We start from the raw sequence: 24422 nt of genomic DNA, 5'->3' as shown, positions 1-24422 counted from the left end.
GATGAGGGCAAAACTATAAATTAGAGTCAAGTTGTGCCATAGCAGTGAGGAGAGAATAAGACCATTCCACAGCAGGGAACATTATTTCTGGAATGCTTACCTGAATGTTTTTCAATATAAGTGAAAGTCTGAACAAACCATAATGCAACACTTTTTTAATCAAAGTATAATCAACTTTTGTGAAACAGGATTTTTATTGAGAACTTTCTTTTCTTATTTAAGGGAAGCATTCTTGGCTAGTGGTTTGTCATTGTTGATCTCACACTCATTCTTGACCCCACCTTACCTGCAAAATATAACGAATTTGTTGTTTTGTAAACTCTGACAATCCTTTAGGAATCAAGGATTCAATGTCTTCTGACTGTAAGAAAAGAGAAGGTTATACATTTAACAGATACATATTAGTATCATTATCTTAGGGTGAGTAGTTTATAGACTTCTGTGAAGCAGAGCATATTTTTAGGAACATCAAAAGATTTTTCACTTTCTGGGCAATAGTTGCTACCAACTTCATTTTTAACCTTATCAGTTCTTACTTTTAAAAATTGATTATACTATATACACTATGGAAAGAATCTTGATTTTCAGGCATTTTAGGAAAAAGTTTTGTGCAACCAACCAGACGTTACATTTCTACATTTTTAAAAGAGCAATTTAAAAAACAATAGGATGGTTCTCAAATCCCATTAAACACTTTATTTCAGTGTATCTTTCAACAACTGGAAGATTTTTTGGGTGGTAAATATGATATTTTAAAGGCTGTTGTTTTAAAATAATGTAAATTTGGAGAAATTAAATTGAGGGCTTATTGATGACTTACACTGAGCTATGATAACTGAAAAATTAAGATGTTGCTACGACATTGAGAAGATTTAAGTAATTTGGGGGGGTTGAAGAAACACAAATGTATTATCTCATAATTCTAGAGATTAGAAGTCAGTGTGCTAAAATTAACATGTCAGCAGGACTGCATTATTTTGGCGGGTTCTAGGGGAGAATCTATTTCATTGCATTTTTGTTTCTAAAGGCTACCTAAATTTCTTGGCTGGTGGCCTCATCACTCCAACCTCAGCTTCTCTTGTCATATCTAACTTGTCATATCCAACCACATAATCCAGGATAATCTCCTTACTTTAAGATCCTTAAATTAGTCACATTTGCAAAGTCACTTTGCCATGTTAAGGTAACATATTCAAAGGTTTCAGGGAGGGCGCCTGGGTGGCTCAGTGGGTTAAGCCGCTGCCTTCGGCTCAGGTCATGATCTCAGGGTCCTGGGATCGAGTCCCACATCGGGCTCTCTGCTCAGCAGAGAGCCTGCTTCCTCCTCTCTCTCTCTGCCTGCCTCTCTGCCTACTTGTAATCTCTCTCTGTCAAATAAATAAATAAAATCTTTAAAAAAAAAAAGGTTTCAGGGATTAGGATGTGGACATCTTTTGGGGGGGGGCATTATACTTATCACCCAATAAGATGTTATTGCCCTCATTCTGAAGCTCAAATGTATATGGTTCCCTTTGTGAGGTATAGATCCAAGAGAGGGAGAATCTAGTAAAGACAGGACCTCCCCCTCCACTTCCTCCTTGGATGACTGACTGAGAATCCACATCCTCAGGCCACATCTTGCCCTCCTCCACAGGGGGTGAACTTTCTCTATGGCTGTTGCAAGACAAGTTCATTACAATATCATCCAGTACCTCTGACTTCAGTATCTCTCCTCCAAACCATAGAAAGATGATGTCCTTATAAAAACACAGATTGCTTGCCACCTGGGTAGTTCAGTTAGTTAAGTGTCTGACACTTGATTTGGGCACAAGTCATGATTTCAGGGTCCTGGAATCAAGCCCCACCCTGGTCTCAGTGCTGAGTACAGAGCCTGCTTAGGATTCTCTTTTTCCCTTTCCTTCTGCCCCTACCACCACTCACACACATGCTCTCACAAATAAATAAATTATTTAACACACACAGAGAGCCACGTACTAAAGCTAAGATATCACAGTGAGACATGCCTAGCCCACCAAACATCATTGTCTCTCTTTTTTTCATTTGAGTGCAATTAACACACTTTTATGTTAGTTTCAGGTATACAATATTCAACAGCTGTACACATTTCTCAGTGTTTATCAAATTAAGTGTACTCTTAAGCCCCTTTATCTATTTTATCTGTCACCCCACCAACCTGCCCTTTGGTTACAAGTTTCAACTACTTTTAAGTGAGAAGCTAAATTGAAGTAGTGTTTCTTAATGGCAATCTAGGGCTTTCTGAATTATTGTAATGAATACAGTCTATCAATGCATTGGAAATAAAGAAAAAAAATAACACCAAGGAGGCCACTGTGCTTTTTTATTACATTGAAATGAGTTTTCTTTATTTGATTACTTATTCCATTAAAAGTAATTATTAACAAAAAAGACATATATATTAGAATTAATACTTGAAAAAAATGTACTTTAAGTTGTTCTCTATTTGGCATGGGTAATATAAGGTTTCAAAATATACTAAAACTAAATTTTCTATTGATTTAGTTAATGTAGATTTAAATTTCCTAAATCAGAGAGTATTTGGTCAATGAAATTTTAAATGTTTTGATAAGCAAAGACAAATCAAAAATAACAGCTGATAAAACATTTTTCATGAATAATTATTACTTTTATTATTATCATTTTAAAGAATTTGTCTATTTATTTATTTTAAAGAGAGAGAAAGACAGTGGTGGGGAGGGGAAGAGGGGGAGGGAGAACCTTAAGCAGATGCCACACCGAGCACAGAGTCCAATGTGGCTATCGATTCCATATCCTTAAGATCATGACCTGGGCTGAAACCATGAGTTCAAAGCTCAACCAACAGCCACCCAGGCAACCCAATGATTATTACTTTTTATAGCCATTACAAATATATAAATCGTTATATCATTTTAAAGGTAAAATAATCATCATGTTTTTCACTAATCCGTGTTTCCAGTCTAATAAGGTACCAAACTAAAAAATATCATTAGTGAAAATATCATAATCTGCTTTGTTATCAACTAAATTTGATTTTCAACTATTTTTGTACTTACTTCATCTGTAGACTCAAAGTCCTCTTTGCTGTAAGAGTGAAAAAAAAATAAACAATCTTAAGAAAGTATATAAATGATCATATATAAACTGTAATGTTCAAATTATTTTATCTTACTTTTTAATATATCATAATAGCAACATTTCAATTTATAATTCAAATAATAACTTTTAATTGAAATAAATTAGAACTTGACAAAACTAAAGATAATTTTCCTGGAACTAGCTAATCTATTAAAAATAAACAATATCAAAACAACAAACCAAAAGAATATAGAGAATCAGTTACTGCCATCCATTAGCACTTGTCCATTTGTGGATAGGTGTACAAGTCCTTGACACTGGTAATAATGCTACCTGAGTGAATGAATAACTGTAATAGTTGTTCTCTATTTCCACCTCCCATTTCTCCTATATTGCTCACTTTCAGGACAGAATCTAGCTTCTTTCCATAGAGCCTCCAAGTTATTCATACCCTTTTCATCAAAATGAAAACTTGCAAGACAAGGCTAACTCATTCAGTCTACACTACAGTATATATATGGCAGTGAAGAAACTTAAAAGGTATTGAATAGGGTCAGAGCCTTAGGCAACAGGACCAAAATTCTAGTGGGATAATAGAACTTTCAGGATCAAAATGAATGTTTGGGTACCAGGGTTGGAAGATCTTTTGTGAAGTCATATTAAGTAGCCAAATGCTGCAAAAGAATTGTTAGTGATTATTCCAGTCTGGCACTTGCTCCTTTAGAAAATAATGAAAGTGGAAAAGCATACAGTTCTAGTGTTAGGGGCAAGAGACAGGCCTTTATTTCTGTCTACTCGTTCCATCTGTGCTTAATTGAAGTACTGGGCACAAAATATATGGTCAACACCTCAAACAAGAACAGTACACGTGTTCTGACAGCAAGGCAGAATATTTTAAAGATGGTCTTATAAAGTCAGAGGTATAGAAGTGCCATATGTTCAGTAAAAGAGATAAGTATCTTAGAGATATATTAGGACATTATCTCCTACCTTTACCTTCTAAGTAAGTGTTTATGAGTAATATATTGCTTACAGAGATAAGAGGGTCATTCACTGTACAGAACATCTTGCATATGTTAAAAGAAAAAAAAGACTAATGTGGAGGAAGATAATGGCAGATTCAATTTCCAGAAGCATGACTACATATTTGCTGTTGTTTGGCAACAACAAATATGTGGCATTCCTGTGTTGCCCAAAATAGAAATTTGTGGGGAGGTCCTAGAAATATAAATAAATAAAGTATCATATACTTTTTGAATGATTTACTAAAGTAATGACATGCATATACTGGGAGTTACAACAAGTTAAAAATATGAATCAACGCAGTCTTAGTCATCTTCCATTACTAATTGGAATTATCACAGTATTAATGGAACTTTATGTTAAAAACTCCACTTCCCAAGCCAAGCTAGTACACATGTCCCTAGTCATTTCTTTCTACAAATAAGAAATCTGGTGGTGGGTATTAAGGAGAGCATGTATTGCATGGAGCACTGGGTGTTATATGTAAACAATGAATCTTGGAACACTACATCAAAAATTAATGATATACTACATGGTGATGAACATAAAACAATAAAAATTTTTTAAAAATAAATATTTTTATTAAAGTAAAGTAAAACAAAACAAAACAAAGAAATAAAGCAATGAAAAATTAACAGTACTTAATACTGCAATGTTTTAAGGTAACCAGAATGGTTCTGTGAGACAACCTGCCTTAATTCTGACCCTGCACCCTCTCATTGCTAAATCATAACATGGAAAAAGAAGAAAAATGCAGGGGAAAAGGAGAGGAAAAGAGAAAGAGTGAAAACAAAGACAGCAGAGCAAGGAAGTGGAGAGGCCAATGTGGATTACATCTCCATTCTCACCAGGGTGTTGACTAGAATTACAATGAGTAGGGGAAAAACAAAACAAAACAAAAAAACAGTGGCAGGAGAGGAGGGGAACATGGCAGCAGAGTAGGAGGACCCATGTACAAAACTAGATTATTATCACATCATCCTAAACATCCTAGAAATTAACTTGAGGACTGACAGAACAGATTTCACAACTAAAGGGAGACAAGAGGTCACATTGAAAAGGTAGAAAGTGTAGAGATGTGGTTTAAGGGAGAAACGGATTCTGAGTGATGAGGAGGGGTGAGACATGGTCACAGAGAGGGGTCAGAGAGAGAGAGAGAAAAAAAGAGAGAGATAGAGGGGAGCACACAGGGAAACCCACATGGAGAATATTTTCCCAAAGCCGTTGGCCTGAAAAATGAGAACGGCTGAATTTAGTCAGACCTTACAACCAGCAGGGCTTAAAGCCTGGTTTTAAAGGACAGCAGGTTTGGCTGATCTAGAGCCCTGAGATTACTGCTCTGCTCCTGGAGAGAAGAGAGACAGACAACCTACAGAGCAGATGGTATGGCAACAAAGATCTAAAGTATGCCTGAGGCACACAGTAGAGAGATTATACACTCCTCTCAGAGCAAGTCTCTGAGAGGCAGCTTTCACATAGAGGCCTCTCTGTGAAGAAAGGAGCAGGCTGACACCATTTCTTACTCCCATCTCATCATAAACAGAGAACCACATATATAAAGGGAGAGTAAGCCTCTCAGCAAGAACATTGGTTGCCTAACTTGCTTATACCAAACCTATCTGCCTGCGTTTTGGTGGAACTGCCCTTCTAAGTCAAGCATACCTCACAGCATTGTGGGCCCCTCCTCCAGAAGACCAGCCTAAACCCTGCTCACACCACATCTCTTAACAAGAGATAAGCAGGGCCTTAGTCCTGCTTTGAGTTGGTTCAGGTCTCATTTTATAAGCAGACCAGATCATACTGAGTAAAAACTCACCACATTCAGGCCAGGTACTAAACACTACCCAGAGCAGTCAACAAGAGCCTATGCATATGACTGGCCTGAAGGATACCATAGCCAAAATATCACAGCAGAGTGCACAAAGCATATACCAGAGATACTCCCTGAAGTGCTAGGTCCTGGGCACAAGAAAACCTCTTCTTCATAAGGCCAATAATTTCAGGAACAGGAGACATAACTGGCTTTTCTAACACAAAGAAGGCAGACAGTTAGATGAAAAGCCAAGACAGAGAAACTTATCCCAAATGAAAGAACAAGATAAGGCCACAGCCATAGATCTAAGTGAAACAGATATAAGTAACATGCCTGATAGAGACTTTAAAGAAACAATCATAGGAATACTCACTGGGCTTCAGAAAAGAATGCAGGACATCAGTGAGACCCTTAGTACAGAGATAAAAGAGTTAAAGAAGACTCAGTCAGAGATGGATAATGGAATAAATGAATTGGAAACAAGCCTGATGTAATCAACAGCAGGATGGAAGAAGCAGAGGAATGAATGTGTGACCCAGAAGACAAAATAATAGAAAATAATGAAGATGAACAAAAGAGAGAAAGAAGAATTAGTGGAATATGAAAATAGACTTAGGGAATTCAATGACTCCATCAAATGAAATAACATTCATATTATAGGAGTTACAGAAGAAAAAGAGAGAGAAAAGGGGGCAGAAAATTTATTTAAAGAAATAATAGCTGAGAATTTCCTTAATCTGCAGAAAGAAACAGACATCCAGATTCAGGAGGCACAGAGAATTCCTATCGAATCATCAAAAACAGGCCAACACCAAAACATAATGTAGTTAAATTTGCAAAATATAGTGAAAAAGAAAAAATATCTTAAAAGCAGCAAGACAGAAGTCCTTAATATAGAAGGGAAGACCCATAAGGCTAGCTGCAGATTTCTCAACAGAAACTTGGCAAGCCAGAAGAGAGTGGCATGGTATATTCAATGTGCTGAATGGGAAAAATCTGCAGTCAAGAATACTCTATGCAGCATGGCTAACATGCAGAATAGGAAAGAGACTTTCCCAGACAAACAAAAACTAAAGGAGGTCATGACCACTAAACCAGCTCTGCAAAACAAGATAAAGATTCTGAGAGAGAGAGAGGGAGAGAGAGAGAGAAATACAAGACAGTATCCCTGATGAACATAGGTACAAAAATTCTCAATAAAATACTAGAAACCAAATCTAACAGTACATTAAAAAACATTCACCACAATCAAGTGGGATTTATTCCTAGGTTGCAGGGGTGGTTCAATATTCATAAATCAATCAACATGATACACTACATTAATAAAAGAAAGGATAAGAATCATATAATCATTTCAATATATGCATAGTAGGCATCTGGCAAAGTATAACATCCATTCATGAGAAAAACCCTCAACAAAGTTTAGAGGGAACATACCACCAACATAATAAAGTCATATATGAAAACCCACAGCTAATATCCTCAATGGGGGAAAAACCAGAGGATATTCCCTAAAGTCAGGAACAACAAAGAGATGTTCATTCTCACTGATGTTATTATATAGTACTGGAAGTCCTAGCCACAGCAATCAGACAAGAAAAAGAAATAAAAGGCATCCAAATCAGCAAAGAAGAAATCAAATTCTATTTGCAGATGCCATGGCACAACATATAGAAAACCCAAAAGACCCCACCAAATCTCCTAGAACTGATACAGGAATTCAGTAAACTTGCAGGACACAAAATCATCATATAGAAATCTTGCATTTCTACACACCAGTAATGAAGCAGCCAAAAGAGAAATCAAGGAATCAATCCCAATTTCAATTGTGCCCAAACCAGTAAGATACCTAACCAAAGAAGTGAAAGACTTAGACTCTGAAAACTGCAAGACACTGATGAAAGTAATTGCAGGGAACACAACAAAATAGAAATACTTTCCATTCTCATGGATTGGAAGAACAAATATTGTTAAAATGTCTATGGTACCTAGAGCAATCTACACATTCAATGTAATCCCTATCAAAATACCATCAACATTTTCACAGAGCTGGAACAAAATCCCAAAATTTGTATGGAACCAGAAAAGATCCAGAATAGACAAAGCAATCTTGAAAAAGTAGAGCAACGCTGGAGACATCACAATTATGGGCTTCAAGTTATATTACAAAGCTGTAGTGATCAAAACACTATGGTACTGACACAAAAATGGGCAAATAGATGAATAGAACAGAATAGAAAACCCAGAAATGAACCCACAACTATATGATCAACGAATCTTCAATATAGCAGGAAAGAATATCCAATGGGGGAATAAAAGACAGTCTCTTCAAAAAATGGTACTGGGAAAACTGGAGAGCATCATACAAAAAAAAAAAAGAAAAAAGAAAAAGAAAATGAAACTGATCACTTTCTTGCACCAACCCCCCCCCCAAAAAAAAAGTTCAAAATGCATTAAAGACCTAAGTGTGAGACCTGGAACCATAACAATCCTAGAGAACACAGGTAACCTCTTTGACATTAGCCATAGCAACTTCTTTATAGAAATGAATCCCAAAGCAAGAGAAACAAAAGCAAAATTGAGGGTTTTTTTTTAATTGAACCATTTGGACTTCATCAAAATAATACCTTCTGCAAGGCAAAGGAAACAATCAACAAAATAAAAGGCAGCCTACAGATTAGAAGAAGGTACTTGCAAATGACGTATTTGATAAATGTTTAGTACCCAAAATATGCAAAGAACTTATGAAATTCAACACCCCAAAAATGAATAATCCAATGTAAAAATGGGCAGAAAACATTATCAAAAATAGCCAAACTATGGAGAGAGTTCAAATGTCCATTGACTGATGAATGGATAAAGAAGATGTTCCACATATAATATTCCATGTATAATGCTCCATATATTGACAGATGAATGGATAAAGAAGAGGTGGTATATATAGAATGGAATATTACTCAGCCATAAAAAGAATGAAATCTTGCCATTTGCAATGACATTGTTGGAGCTAGATAGTATTATGCTAACGGAAATAAGTTAGTCAGAGAAAGACAAATACCATGTGAAAAGAGAGAGGGGGAAGCAGGCTCCCCACTGGGCAGAGAGCCCAATGTGGGGCTTGATCCTAGGACCATGAGATCATGACCTGAGCTGAAGGCAGAGGCTTAGCCCACTGAGCCACCCAGGTGCCCCTTAAACTGACAACCTTCTAATAGAATGTCTAAATCACCAAAATTTTAAAAGTAATGTGCAGACACCACCTTTCTATTTCTTTTGTGTGTGTAGTACTGTAGGTACTCTAAGAATTAAATTCAAGGCTTTGTATTGCTTAATCACATATTTAAGTCATCTATGTATGTTTATCAAAACCCTCAATGAAAGAGTTGTTCCAAAACCACAGATTACACGTTTACTGGGATAATCATTATGAAATAACATAACTTCCTTTGCTCACTTTGTCTACTTCTAATTAGTATGAAACTAATAAATTTGGAATATATTTAACTCTTATTCTATAACCCTTTATTGAGTAACAACTTTGTCAAATCCATGTGCTCTGAATCACAAATACTGTCTTACTTCATTTCCCCCTTCTTCACCCCCTTCTATATGTTCTTCTGTTTTCTTCCTTAAATTCCAATTATGAGCAAGATAATACAGTATTTGTCTTTCTTTGACTGACTTTTTTCACTTAGTGTAATATACTCTAGCTCCATCCATGTCATTGCAAATGGCAAGTATATATATATATATATATATATATATATATACCATGTCTTTTCTATCCAATCATCAGTCAATGGAGATTTGGGCTCTCTCCATAGTTTGGCTACTATTGATAATGGTGCTATAAACATTGGGATACATGTATCCTTCATCTTCTGCCTATTTTTAATTGGATTATTTATTTTTTGTGTGCTGAGTTTCATAAGTTAACTATAACATATATGGTTACCAGAAGGGAGGTGGGTGGTGTTAAATAGGTGATGGGGATTAAGAAGGGCACTTGTGATGAGCACTAGGTGATGTATCGAAGTGTTAAAACACTATATTGTAAACCCGAAACTAATGGTACACCATGTGTTAACTAACTGGAATTAAAATAAAAACTTTAAAAAATTAAAAAAAAACATTCATATGGTCCATAAATGTTTATTGAGCACCACACTAAACTAGTCACCATGCTAAACACCAAGGAAACCAGGAAGAATAAAACAGCCTTCACAGAGCCCTCTGAATTCTGAGAGTAGTGAGTGTTATGTACTGGATGGAGTAGATAGTGGTAAAAAGAAACAATAAATAAAGAAGAGAGCTAGAGTACTCAAGAATTGGGATTTTGCTAAGTGGGAGGGACAATAAGATAAGAAGGTAAGGCACTTGAGGATGATAGTATGAGAATGGTTGCAGTCATGAATATGAAAGCAAGGAATGTTAGAGAGAATGGAGCTAAACGTGGAAAGAAAGGAGTGTAATAAATGGAGTGGAAAAAAGCTAGATAAGAGATTAAAGATCTTTAAGACACAAAAGAATCCAGTTAGTGAAGGGTAAACTAAAAAAAATTTCTACCAACATTCCTTTATCCTACATATTTTTCTGTATTTGTAGAGCTCTCCTAGAATTTGTTTTATAGTTGGCTCTATATAGGATGTGACTCTGTAGTAAAAGACAACTTTTATAAATTATGTAGCTTATGGAATTCATTTCATGATATAATATGCTCTCATCTATGCATGAATAATTGATAAATTATTTATGTGTATATATTTAAATATATGTAATTATTTAGTATATAATTATAAAACATACATATTTATATAGATATATAATTTATGTTTAATTTTTATAGGTAATGTAATATATTAAAATAATACATAACACTTTTTCTAATATATAACACTAAATGTATATTAAATTCTGGCCTTTGTACATTGAGCATAAATCAATGGAAGATGAATAGTGGTGTATTGACAATGGATTGCATCTTATATCATCAGTATAATATCTTATAACAAGTCATAGTATGCCATGCATTTTTTAGCTCCCTGTCCAAGAGGTTGCATTTGCTATCAAAGTATGTTATGAAAGAAAGTTCACAGAATTCTTTACTGAACCTAAAAGGACTTGTAGGACCTCTTTTGATGATTTTCATGAAATACATTAGCTCTTAAAATGAGACATTTAATCAGATATGCTCATATAGTTACCCCATTTCTCGATTAAAATACTAGAGTTTTGGGGAACTTGGCTGGCTCAGTCAGTGGAGAATGTAACTCTTGATCTTGGGATTGTGAGTTTGAGCCCCTGTTGGGTGTAAAGATTACTTAAAAATAAAACCTTAAAAAAATACTAGAGTTTTGCTGTGAACCTAAAACTGCTGTAAAAAATAAAGTATATTAAAAAATACCAAAGTATCATAAAATGTTTGATAACTATAACATCAAGGCAAATGATATTATATATTTACAGTACCTTCCTCCAATTCTCTGCAAATGTTCTAGTAAACAATAATACAGATCTGTATTTTTACGGCTTAGATCAGCAAGTAACTCTCCAAAATATTTGGGGTCCAACTTTTCAGGGCCATCATCTTGAATTATCACCTGAAGAAAGCATCAAGCACCATTATAAACAACATTAAGTATTTCTAAGTTGATAGATGTTTTGTTGTCAAATAAGAAAAAGTTACATAACCTATTAATACAAGTAACTCATAACAAAGATATCACATGAGCTAACCCACTAAATTTTCTTTACAACTGAGGTACACATTTTTCAATATGTAAGGAATTTAAAGGAAGAACAACATTACAATAACATTTTCAATTTTATTTCACTAATCCAATTGATCTAATGAATGCAAAACTTGAATAATCTATATAAAATTATATTTATATAATTTATTTATAAATATATATAAAATTATAAAATAATTTATGTAAAATGTATATCATGGGGTCACCTGGGTGGCTTAGCGGGTTAAGCCTCTGCCTTCAGCTCAGGTCATGATCCCAGGGTCCTGGGATCGAGCCCCACATTGGGCTCTCTGAGCAGAGAGCTCAGCAGGGAACCTACTTCCCTTCCTCTCTCTGCCTGCCTCTCTGCCTACTTGTGATCTCTGTCTGTCAAATAAATAAATAAAATCCTTAAAAAATGTATATAATGTATATATTACATAAAATATAAATATATATTATATATGCTATATATAATATACTACATAGTATATATATATACACACACATAACAAGTTAATCAAAATCTCTAAATTGCCCATCATATATATATACACACACACACACATACATACACATAACAAGTTAACCAAAATCTCTAAATTGCCTATTATCACCACATGGCTTACTCTTCTGTTCCCTGTTGGAAAAGTACATGTGAATTATTTTAATTATACTGACATAAAATAATTAATTTTATTTGGACTAGACATCTTAATTTATTAGCATATATTAAACTTAGATTAAATTAACCTTCTCAATTCAATATGTTTTTATGTATTTCTTCTTATATTCCCTCCAGTTATTTGGACTGAATATCTAGTCAATTTGACATGGGAAAGAGTAGCTAAGGGCCAAATGTAGATAAATAATAGACTTCAGAGACATTTGAAATCCTAAACACAAATTACTATGAACAGTGTCCTAAATAAGACCTATTCTATTGGCTTCATGTAATTTGGTACAAATCTTTTTAAAAATGCTGATCACCTTGTTTTCCATCTCCAAAACACTACTTGCAGGTTAATAACTTAGATTGTATTCCATACTACCTTTGATATTGCATTTGGGACCAGAGTTGTCCTATAAATGCATTTATTCCTAAGTATATATATGACAAATGGACTTCAAATTTGACCACTATTACTTTATTTTCAACCTGTCCTCTGACAAGGTCCTCTGACCCTAAAAAATCATGTATGCTGAGACAAATGGAAAATTTGAAAATATTACAAAGTAAACAAAGATGAGTTTTCATAACCATGTCTGTGATATGATAAGTACCTTTTAAAATAAAGATAAATTGGGGCATGTGGGTGGCACAGTCAGTTAAGCATCCAACTCTTGGCTTCAGCTTAGGTCATGATCTCAGGGTCATGAGATCAAGCCCCATATTGGGTTCCCCAACATGGCTCTCTCTTCCCTCTGTCCCTCCCTCCCACTCACTCTCTTTCTCTCAAAATAAAAAATAATAATAAAATAAAAAGTACAGATAAATAGAAAAGGTCATATTCAAAGTACAGTATAGTATCTTCATGTTTTCATTAAGATACATATATTTTTCACATTTTGAAAGTCTGATGAATATGCCACGGTTTTATCTTGCCCATGTATCCTTTGAAGTTGGTTTCTTAGAGAAGTAATGATTGCCTCCTAAAGAAAGTAAAGTGTCCTATATAAAGGCATAAGTAGATAAACTGGTAAAGTCAATATCATCATATAATATGTTTACATGCCATAGAATTACTAACTTGGGAATATTCAATACAAAACCTTCAAATGCTAACACGGATTGCATGGAGCACTGGGTGTGGTGCAAAAATAATGAATACTGTTATGCTGAAAATAAATAAAAAATAAATTATAAAAAAATGCTAACACATAGTAACACTTTCTATTTCCCAACATTTTCTCTGTTCCAACCATAAGGGATTTCACTGACCTGGGCACACATTACTTTATTCCTGTCTCTAGCCTTTACTTACATTTTTCACTCCTTGGAATACTCTTTCCTTCTTGCTGTGTATCCAAATCTTACCCACACTTTGAAAACCATCTCAAGATTTTTTTTAAGATTTTATTTATTTATTTGACAGATAGAGATCACAAGTAGGCAGAGAGGCAGGCAGAGAGAGAGGGAGAAGCAGGCTCCCTGCCGAGCAGAGAACCCGATGTGGGGCTCGATCTCAGGACTCTGGGACCATAACCTGAGCCAAAAGCAGAGGCTTTAACCCACTGAGCCACCCAGGCGCCCCCATCTCAAGATTTAATACCACCATGAAAACTGAAAGTATACCAGCTAACAAGATAGTTCAACTTAGCTCTCTGTGCTCCATTATATTAAATTGTTTTCATATTATTTTGTGTATATAAATCTTGTTCTCTCAGGACCCTCTCCCTACCCTGAAAAGGTAAACTTCAGAGTAAATAAGGAGGGGCACGTGGGTAGCTCAGTCAGTTAAGCATCTGACTCTTGGTTTTGGCTCAGGTCATGATCTCAGGATTGTGAGATGGAGCCTCCTCATTGGGCTCCATGCTCAGTGCAGAGTCTGCTTAAGATTCTCTCCCTCACCCTCTGCCCCTCCAACACTCTCTCTCTAAAATAAATAAATCAATAAAATCTTAAAAAAATAATGAGTAATAATTTTTTTGGCTCCAAAACATTTATTTTAGGAATTAAAATGCATAACATTAAATGAAATAACTTCCAGGAACAATATTTCATTCCATTTAGGCCATGACATTTTTAAGAAAAAAGTTGTTTGGAAATTTGTCACATCATTTGAGGGCGAATTGATAGCAGAATGTCAATTTTACTAAACCAAAATTTTAAGGGAAGGAAAAACTTCAAAATATGCAACATTCACAATAAATATATCCAGCCCAAACATAATAAGGTATATAGAGGATATGAAGATAATAAAGTGTTAGAGTGACTGCCCAAACTTCAAAACAAGATTTTGCAAGAATTCTTTAGGAAGACAATCCCTTATATATTTGTATTAATGACAATAAAAATTGACACAATAATCTGGTTTAAATAATTGGTAGATTACATTTTAGTAGTTGAACTCAAAACATATATGGAATTTGCAAAAATTGTGAATCCTAAGCAAAAATTCTTTTTAGAAAACATGTTTCTAAAATGTTTCTATAAATTACAATCTGCAGGGCACAAATCAGTAAGTGCTATTATTAAATATGGTACTTCTGAATCTTATACACCAGACATTTGGAAAAAACCTTTTAAATTATAACAGCAGAGTAAACTGATGAATTTAACAGTTTTTGCTTTACTTCTGTACTTTGCTGGGTCTCACAGCAAATAATAGAGTGTACCTGATTGGGAAAACACTTCTAGGACAAAAAAATTCCATTTCTAACAAATGCTGTGCAACTGTTGTTGACAGAAAACACACACACACACACACACACACACACACACACACACACAATGAAGGGCACAAGTAAGTCAGAAATTACAAGCATGTTATTAGTTGTGTGCATAGAAAGTAAATGTAGCTAAACATAATTCATAGAATAACTGGCTCTAAGTGAGGATATAGGATGCTGGCTCATCATCCTTTAAATTTTTTATTTATTTGTCAGAGAGAGAGAGAGAGAGAGAGCACAAGTAGGGAAAGCAGCAGTCAGAGGGAGAAGCAGGCTTCTTGCTGAGCAAGGAGCCCAATACAGGACTTGATCCCAGGCCCCTGGGACCATGACCCAAGCTGAAGGTAGATGCCTAACCAACTGAGCCACCCAGATGTCCTATGACAAATTTTTCTTAAGTGATGGTATTAAGTTGAAAATAAAGAAAATATAAGAATGTTTTAGTTTGTGGGACCGTTTATATAAATTATAACTACTGATTCAATCTTCAATCCAGAAACTAAAGAGGAGAGAGGTCTTTTAGTTACTATCAAAGAGAAAAGTTCAATAACACTGTAAGACCATCAGTGGTACCATATACTACAGATAGGTAAAAATGTGGTTTTCTTCATCAATCTAACTTGAAAGAAAACATCTATTTAGTACTGCAAAATGTAACTACATTTTGGTAACCACAAAAGCAAGTTGATCACAGACTGAATTTTTGTTTCTATGTTATAATAATACTGAAGTTGTAATAATAATTTACAATTTTAAACAAATCAAGATTTCTTCTTATTTCTTAGAAGTTAATTATATGATGAGAATACTCATCTTAGATCTTGACTGAATAGCAACTTCCATTAAGCAGTTAACCATAATGTGTATTTGTTACATTCTAAACTCTTTCCACAGGAAAGCTATATTGAGAAAGTTTGTTTTCCTAGTAGCCAAATATATCCAATGTGAAAAAAAAATTAAAACCCAGTTACAAAGAAATAGCAAGTTCAATAACAAGGATTATCATTTATCACTCTTGAGACTGGCAATAATTTCTAAACCGTAATAATCCATATATGAAGATAGATAAGGATATGATAAGATGGCTATTCTTTTATGTTGCCAATACTTTTTAAAAAGCAATTTAATGATTCATATCAAGTATCTGTATCAATGTTATATAGTTTGGAACAGTAATTTCTCTTCTAGGAGTCTACACTACACATACCTCAGAGTTGTAGATAAAAATGTACTAGATTATTATGCTTGCATTACTTCCAGAGGCAAAAATAAAAGAACAAAAGAACAATGGTTACACCTATGATTAAATATTAACTATCTATAAAAATTATGTCTTGATAAGTGTGTGTATATATTTTTATATAAATGCTACAATGACTTCATTAATGGATTGATCACATTATTTTTTGGTGATGGAATTGTAGTTTTTTTCCTATAGTTTATGCTTATGTGTATAGCTCCGAATGTTTCACAAAGAACATGTATAGATACAACTCACTTCAATGAACAGAGAAATAGAAAGAGGATTGTGAACAACAGTAAGTCAATCACCTGCTTTGTGTCTATCTCTCTATTCACAAAAGTGCAAAGATGATAATAGGTGGAACCACTGGTTTTCGCATGAGAAGTTCTCTTTAGATCAATGTTATCAAAAAGAGTTAGAGGTGGTGGTGGTGGTAGACTTGTAATTTTGGCAGATCTTTCTTCTCCCAAAAACAGTGCTTCCTTTCCAGTTGTTATATGCCACATTTTGCCCCATTAGTTCTTTTATTTTTCTGTAATCTCAGCGACTTTTTATACCTTATTTCTGCCTTTCATTTTTCTGCTGCCTGCCCTGCCAGAGCACTGAAATAAGGTTCATTTTCTTTGGGTTGTTGGTGCCCCTTTCCCATACCGCTTAAACCTGCCAAATAAGAGTTTTTCCAAGTTCTTTATTTTCTGAGTTTGCAGATTCTTTCCATTCTGTTCTTATTGTCTCTGCCAAATGAGTTAACTGCTGATTTCTCTTCTGTTATATATCTTTTCTTATCTGTGAAGTGATATCCCTTTCTTCTAGAAACTGTAGCAATCTTAGCTTTCATTGGCTTTTGTAATCTTCCTTTAAAATGTAAACTTCCACGTTAAGACTTAATCTTAGCTTGCCAGCATTCACTACCTTTCTTTTCTGGATACTTTAAATATAAAAGCTCTAAGGATCAGGAACCCAGTCAGGAACTGCACCACAGACAGTGAAGGCCCTGGGCCCTGGCTCACCAGCTTCGCAACAGCTGTTTGTGTGCCTGCGGGGCAGCCATTGCTGAGCGCCCATCACTCTGAGTCATACTTTTTGATATATGCCATAGTATCTAGCACAATACTGATTGAACACCCTTTTAGTTAGTTGCTTAGTAAATACTCGTTGAATTGAAAGAAGTCATCTACCTACCTGGTTAGAAGTGATCCCAAATGCTAGCTGATTCTGGAAAGATTTTTTTTAGAGGTTTCTCAAAGAAGCTGACCAAGAATGGTTAAAGACAAAAAGAACATAGGAAGCACTTGCTCCAGAATGTCATGGTGATGCCTTACATTCTCTTCCTCAGGGTAGATTAAGTCTGATTGCAGCAACTAAACTGGATTCCTTGCCAAGTTAGAGACTGACATTTGAGTTTTACCCAGATTTCTAGAACTTGGCAGTCAGCTCTTTAGTGGTAGACCACTCTCAGGAAATGAAGATCAAATTAGGCAACTTTTTATTCAAAATAATTGAAAATATTTTTTGATTTCAAGTTTTACACATACATTTCTCCCATATGAAGCATGAAGCATCTATATATATTTACCAAACTGGGACTGGCTTAAAAACACATTTTCCAATATGACTTTAAAATTCAAGGTCAACTGGATATAAGGAAAATCTAACTGTCATGTCAGTGTCATTCTACAAACTTCAGGTTAGTTCATTGCTATAAGTGGACAGATAGATAACCTCTCCCTGTCTCTCTGTGTGTCCCTTGCAAAGCTATAGCTTTCCCAAGTGGAAGAGGGCATTTCATTAGCCAATAATATTCAAGAGCTAAGCTCCCATTAGAATCTCTAAACAACTTATGGTTTGTCTCCCTCCCTATCCCATCTTGTTTCATGGATTCTTCTCCTACCCACTTAAGCCCCCATGTTGCATCACCACTTCCTCATATCAGGGAGATCATATGATATTTGTCTTTCTCCGCTTGACTTATTTCGCTAAGCATGATACGCTCTAGTTCCATCCATGTTGTCGCAAATGGCAAGATTTCGTTTCTTTTGATGGCTGCATAGCTGGGGGTAGGGGGGTTGGGAGAAGGGGGGTAGGGTTATGGACATTGGGGAGGGTATGTGCTTTTGGGTAAATTGGAAGGGGAGATGAACCATGAGAGACTATGGACTCTGAAAAACAATCTGAGGGGTTTGCAGTGGCGGGGGGGTGGGAGGTTGGGGTACCAGGTGGTGGGTATTATAGAGGGCACAGCTTGCATGGAGCACTGGGTGTGGTGAAAAAATAATGAATACTGTTTTTCTGAAAATAAATAAATTGGAAAAAACAAAAATAAAATAAAATAAAAAAAAAGAATCTCTAAACAACTAATTTGATATTTGATATTAGTATTTTGCATATTTTCCTCTTAGCTTCTTATAATCCCCTGTGAAATATAATGCTTTGAAAATCTTTTTTTTTTCTTTTCAGTATGATTCATTTCACAGAGTTATTTCATGATTTCAAACTGTTTTAAAATATTTCTTTCTTAGGGGTGGTTCAAGATGGTGGAGGAGTAGGTGATCTAAATTTTTTCTTGTCCCTGGAATTCTGCTAGATAGCTATCAAACCATTCTGAACACCTACAAACTCAACAAGAGATTGAAGAAAAGAATAGCAGCAACTTTATGACAGAAAAATGATCACTTTCTGCAAGGTAGGACATGTTGAGAAGTGAACCTGAGGTGATATATGGGAAGATAGGTCATGGGGGAGGGAACCTCTCTCAGCCAGCTACTATCAAGTGATAGAGCAGTAGGGCACAAAATCAGAACTATAATAAGTCTGCTCCACTGAGGAACGTCACTCTGGTAGCTAAGTAGGGGTGGAACCTTAGCTAGAACGGTGTGGTCTCAGAACACTTGGGGTCACAGAAAGACTAGGGTTTCCTGAGTGTGGCAGGTTCTCCCAGGTGTCAGAGCTTGGAAGTTGGCTGTAAAGAGTAAGCCAAGGAGTAGCCATAAACCAGGATCCGCACTATCGGGTGACTGCCTCCCAAGCAGGGGTTCAACGAGCATCATATCTGGGGAGACAACTCTTCCTCCCCTGAGAAGAGCAGCTTGGGTGTACACTGCAGGAATCTGCTAGATTTAGAGACTCCAAGCAGGGCCCTGTGCCAGAAATAGAAATGCTTGTTCACAGGCTGGGTGAGCACTGAGTGCAGGCAGAAACCAGGAGACAGGAGTGATTGACTACTTTTCTATGAGGTCCCACTGAGGAGTAGGGCTCTGAGATTTCAGTGCTGGGGCCGGAGATTGGGAGGTCACCATTTTAATTTTCTTCCTCTAAAGTTGTGTGGAAAGCCTTCAGGGAACAAAAGCTACAGAGAGGGGTGCCTGGGTGGCTCAGATCATTAACGGCCTACAGGAAAAAATATACAATGGAATACAGCATATTCAATAAATGATGCTGGGAAAACTGGACAGCTATATGTAGAAGAATGAAACTTGACCATTCTCTTACACCATACACAAAGATAAACTCGAAATGGATAAAAGACCTCAACCTGAGACAGGAATCCATCAGAATCCTAGAGGAGAACATAGGCAGTAACCTCTTCGATATCAGCCACAGCAACTTCTTTCAAGATATGTCTCCAAAGGCAAAGGAAACAAAAGCAAAAATGTAGTTTTGGGACTTCATCAAGATCAAAAGCTTCTGCACAGCAAAGGAAGCAGTCAACAAAACAAAGAGGCAAACCACGGAATGGGAGAAGATATTTGCAAATGACAGTACAGACAAAAGGTTGATATCCAGGATCTATAAAGAACTCCTCAAACTCAACACACACAAAACAGACAATCATATCAAAAAATGGGCAGAAGACATGAACAGACACTTCTCCAATAAAGACATACAAATGGCTATCAGACACATGAAAAAATGTTCATCATCACTAGCCATCAGGGAGATTCAAATCAAAATCACATTGAGATATCACCTAACACCAGTTAGAATGGCCAAAGTTAGCAAGACAGGAAACAACATGTGTTGGAGGGGATGTGGAGAAAGGGGAACCCCCTTACACTGTTTGTGAGAATACAAGTTGGTGCAGCCACTTTGGGGAACAGTGTGGAGATTCCTCAAGAAATTAAAAATAGACCCTATGACCCTGCAATTCCACTACTGGGTATTTACCCCAACGATACAGATGCAGTGAAAAGAAGGACGGTCGCTAAACTGTGGAAAGAACCAAGATGCCCTTTAACGGATGAATGGATAAGGAAGACGTAGTCCATACACACTATGGAGTATTATGTCTCCATCAGAAAAGATGAATACCCAACTTTTGTAGCAACATGGACAAGACTGGAAGAGATTATGCTGAGTGAAATAAGTCAAGCGGGGAGAGTCAATTGTCATATAGTTTCACTTATTTGTGGAGCATAATAAATAGCATGGAGGACAAGGGGAGAAGGAGAGGAGAAGGGAGTTGAAGGAAATTAGAAGGGGAGGTGAACCCATGAGAGACTATGGACTCTGAAAAACAATCTGAGGGGTTTGAAGGGGCGGGAGGGTGGGAGGTTGGGGGAACCAGGTGGTGGGTATTAGAGAGGGCACAGATTGCATGGAGCACTGGGTGTGGTGCAAAAACAATGAATACTGTTACGCTGAAAAGAAATAAAAAATTAAAAAAAAAAAAGCAACTGCCTTTGGCTCAAATTATGATCTCCAGGTCCTGGGATTGAGCCCCACATTAGGTTCTCAGCTGAGAGGGGCCCCTGGTTCTCCCTCTCCCTCTGCCTCTCCCCCTGCTTGTGCTCTCTCTGTCTCTGTCTCTCTCTAACAAAACAAATAAATAAAAAAATCTGAAAAAAAAAAGCTACAGAGAGCAAACCAGAGCAGATTACTTAGCCTGGCCCCTGGCAAGGGTGGTGCAGTTCTACTTGAACCAAAGACATTTGAGAATCAATGCAACAGGACCTTCACCCAGAAAATTAGAAAGAACATCCAGCCAAGACCAAATTTACCAATCAATGAGAACTGCAAAATTCCAGTACTATGGGAATACAGCTGATGGAATTCATGGATTTTTTACTATGATTATTTGTCTTTCAACTTTAATTTTTAAAATTTTCTTTACTTTTATTCTTATTCTTATTCTTTTTTATTTTTCTTCTTTCCTATTAAACCAACTTATGAATTTTTATTTTTTTTTATTTTCATTTTTATAGTCATATTCTATCCCTTCATTGTATTTAACCTTATTTTTTCTATACACACACACACACACACACACACACACACACACATTTTTGTGTGTGTGTGTATATATATAAATATATATAATATATAAATATATATATAAATATATATATAAATATTGTGTGTATATATATATATATATAGAGAGAGAAAGGATATATATATATATATCCTTTCTCTAAAATTTTGGTATGCAGTTTCTTCTAAAAGACCAAAATAGCCCGAAGTCTATTGTATGACACTGCTCTATTCACTCGACTGATTACATCCTCTTTTTTAAAATTTTTCTTCTTTCTTTTTTCAACCAACTTCTTATCTTATCAATTTCTTTTTTTCAAATCTTCTTTAAATTTCATTTTACAGTCATATTCCATCCCTTCATTGTATTTACCCTTATTTTGTATATCTATGTTTTTCTTTCTTTAAAATTTTAGGATGCAGATTCTTATAAAAGACCAAAATACACCCAACATCTAGTGTATGGCTCTGTTCAATTCACCAGCCTGATCATATTCTTTTTTTTTTTTTTCTCTCAGTTTTGGGTCTTTTCTGATGTGTTTAGTGTGTATTTCTCTGGGGTTATTGTTACACTTTTTTAGCATTTTTTTCTCCCTTTCATCTACTGTTCTCTAGAGTGCCAGGGATCTAATCAACATGGACATTAGTAAGATGTCAGAACTAGAGTTCAGAATAACAATTATAAAGATACTAGCAGGGCTTGAAAAAAGTTCAGAATAACAATTATAAAGATACTAGCAGGGCTTGAAAAAAGCTAGAGAATCTCTTTCTGGAGAATAATATCTCAACAAGTTAAAATTTAAAAGGCTATTAATGAAGAGCAGTAAAAAAATAGAGGCTCTAACTGGTAGGATAAATGAAGCGGAAGAGAGAATTAGTGATATAGAAGACCAAATGATGGAGAATAAAGAAGCTGGGAAAAAGAGAGATTAACAATTACTGGATCATGAGGGTTGAATTTGAGAGATAAGTGATACCATAAAGCAAAACAGTATCAGAATAATTGCAATTCCAGAAGAAGAAGAAAGAGAGAGAGGGGCAGAAGGTATATTTCAGGAAATTGTAGCAAAGAATTTCCCTGATTTGGTAAAGGAAACAAGCATCAAAACCCAGGAGGCACAGAGAATCCCCCTCAAAGTCAATAAAAAATAAGTCTACACCCTGTCATCTAATAGTAAAACTTACAAGTCTCAGTGACAAAGAGAAAATCCTGAAAGCAGCTCAGGACAAGAGGTCTGTAACTTACAATGGTAGAAATATTAGATTGGCAGCAGACCTCTCCACAGAGACCTGGTAGGCCAGAAAGGACTGGCTTGATATATTCAGGGTACTAAATGAGAAAAATGTGCAGCCAAGAACACTCTATCCAGCTACGTTGTCATTGAAAATAGAAGGAATGATAAAAATCTTCTAGGACAAACAGAAACTAGAAGAATCTGTTCTCATCAAACTAGCCCTACAAGAAATACTGAAAGGGGTCCTCTAAGCAAAGAGAGCCCCAAAATAGTGTAGACCAGAAGGAACAGAGACAATATACAGTAGCAGTCACCTTATTGGCAACACAATGGCACTAAGTTCATAGTTTTCAGTAGTTATCCTGAATGCAAATGGGCTAAATGCCCCAATCAAAAGACACAGGTTATCAGAATAGATAAAACAAATAAATAAGACCCATCAATATGCTATCTGCAAGAAACTCATTTTAGACCCAAAGACACCTCCAGATTATTTTGAGAAATGATAATAAATAATATATATTTAGTCCTTACTACATGCCAGATATTGTGCTATGAGCTCTACATAAATATTAAATGAAGCAATACTTTCTTATAACCACTACATAATATTGTCTCCCCAGATGACCTCTTATATTTGTCTTTACAAGTACTTTAGAATTATACTCTTCCTAACTGCATTATTTTGGAGTTTATTTAGGCTAGGACTTGAAACAGTAGGAGTATGATTTTATCAGTGTGAAACTTTTCAAAATATGTCTGAATTTCAGGTAATAAATTTTAATCAGTCTGAGAAAAGAAAAGGTAAGAGCATTAGAATTGAAAAAGATGTTCTTTTATTAAAAATAGAGCTACCCTATGATCCTGCAATTGCACTACTGGGAATTTACCCCAAAGATACAGATGCAGTGAAAAGAAGGGCCATATGTATCCCAATGTTCATAGCAGCAATGGCCACAATCACCAAACTGTGGAAAGAGCCAAGATGCCCTTCAACAGATGAATGGATAAAGAAGATATGGTCCATATATACAATGGAATAGTAGGCCTCCATCAGAAAGGATGAATACCCTACTTTTGTATCAACATGGATGGGACTGGAGATTATACTGAGTGAAATAAGTCAAGCAGAGAGATTCAATTATCATATGGTTTCACTTACTTGTGGAGCATAAGGAATGACATGGAGCACATTAGGAGAAGGAAAGGAAAAGGGAATTGGAAATTGGAGGGGGAGATGAACCATGAAAGACTGAGGACTCTAAGAAACAAACTGAGGGGTTTGGAAGTGAGGGGAGTGGGGGAATGGAAGAGCCTGGTGATGGGTATTAAGGAGGGAACATATTGCATGGAGCACTAGGTGTGGTGCACAAACAATAAATCTTGGAACACTGAAAAAATAACATTTAAAAAAAATAAGGTATAAATATCATCAAAAGAAGGAAGAAAAAGAGGTTCTTTTGGCAAAAAAGAATGTCAGAATGGAAAAGCAGGAAACAAAATATCATCCCTTTGTGTGTATATTTCTTGTCAGTTTTGTACAGTCTACGATTTACATTAACATTTGAGTAATACTCAGTAAAAAACAACCCAGTTGGATTAAAAAGTTTGAGGGATAGGACAGACAGAAGTGAGATTCTCATATAGCGTTAAGATTT

At 35.7% G+C, this 24422-nt stretch overlaps 1 protein-coding gene across 3 annotated transcripts in view; it reads right to left on the bottom strand.

Moving 5' to 3' along the window:
• The window catches only part of POF1B (POF1B actin binding protein), a 114081-nt gene that overhangs the window by 36677 nt on the left and 52982 nt on the right, over positions 1 to 24422 (bottom strand). For all 3 annotated transcript variants that reach the window (XM_044235305.1, XM_044235306.1, XM_044235304.1), the window contains exons 7-9: positions 11381 to 11511; positions 3054 to 3081; positions 287 to 361 (exon numbers count right to left, since the gene is read on the bottom strand). In XM_044235305.1, the coding sequence (XP_044091240.1) occupies positions 287 to 361; positions 3054 to 3081; positions 11381 to 11511 (234 nt within the window). The remainder of the gene's footprint in view (positions 1 to 286; positions 362 to 3053; positions 3082 to 11380; positions 11512 to 24422) is intronic.

This window comes from Neovison vison, chromosome X (genome assembly GCF_020171115.1).
Source record: "Neovison vison isolate M4711 chromosome X, ASM_NN_V1, whole genome shotgun sequence".
In the NCBI taxonomy this organism is placed as follows: domain Eukaryota; kingdom Metazoa; phylum Chordata; class Mammalia; order Carnivora; family Mustelidae; genus Neogale; species Neogale vison.
This window is presented reverse-complemented; position numbering and strand designations above follow the sequence as displayed.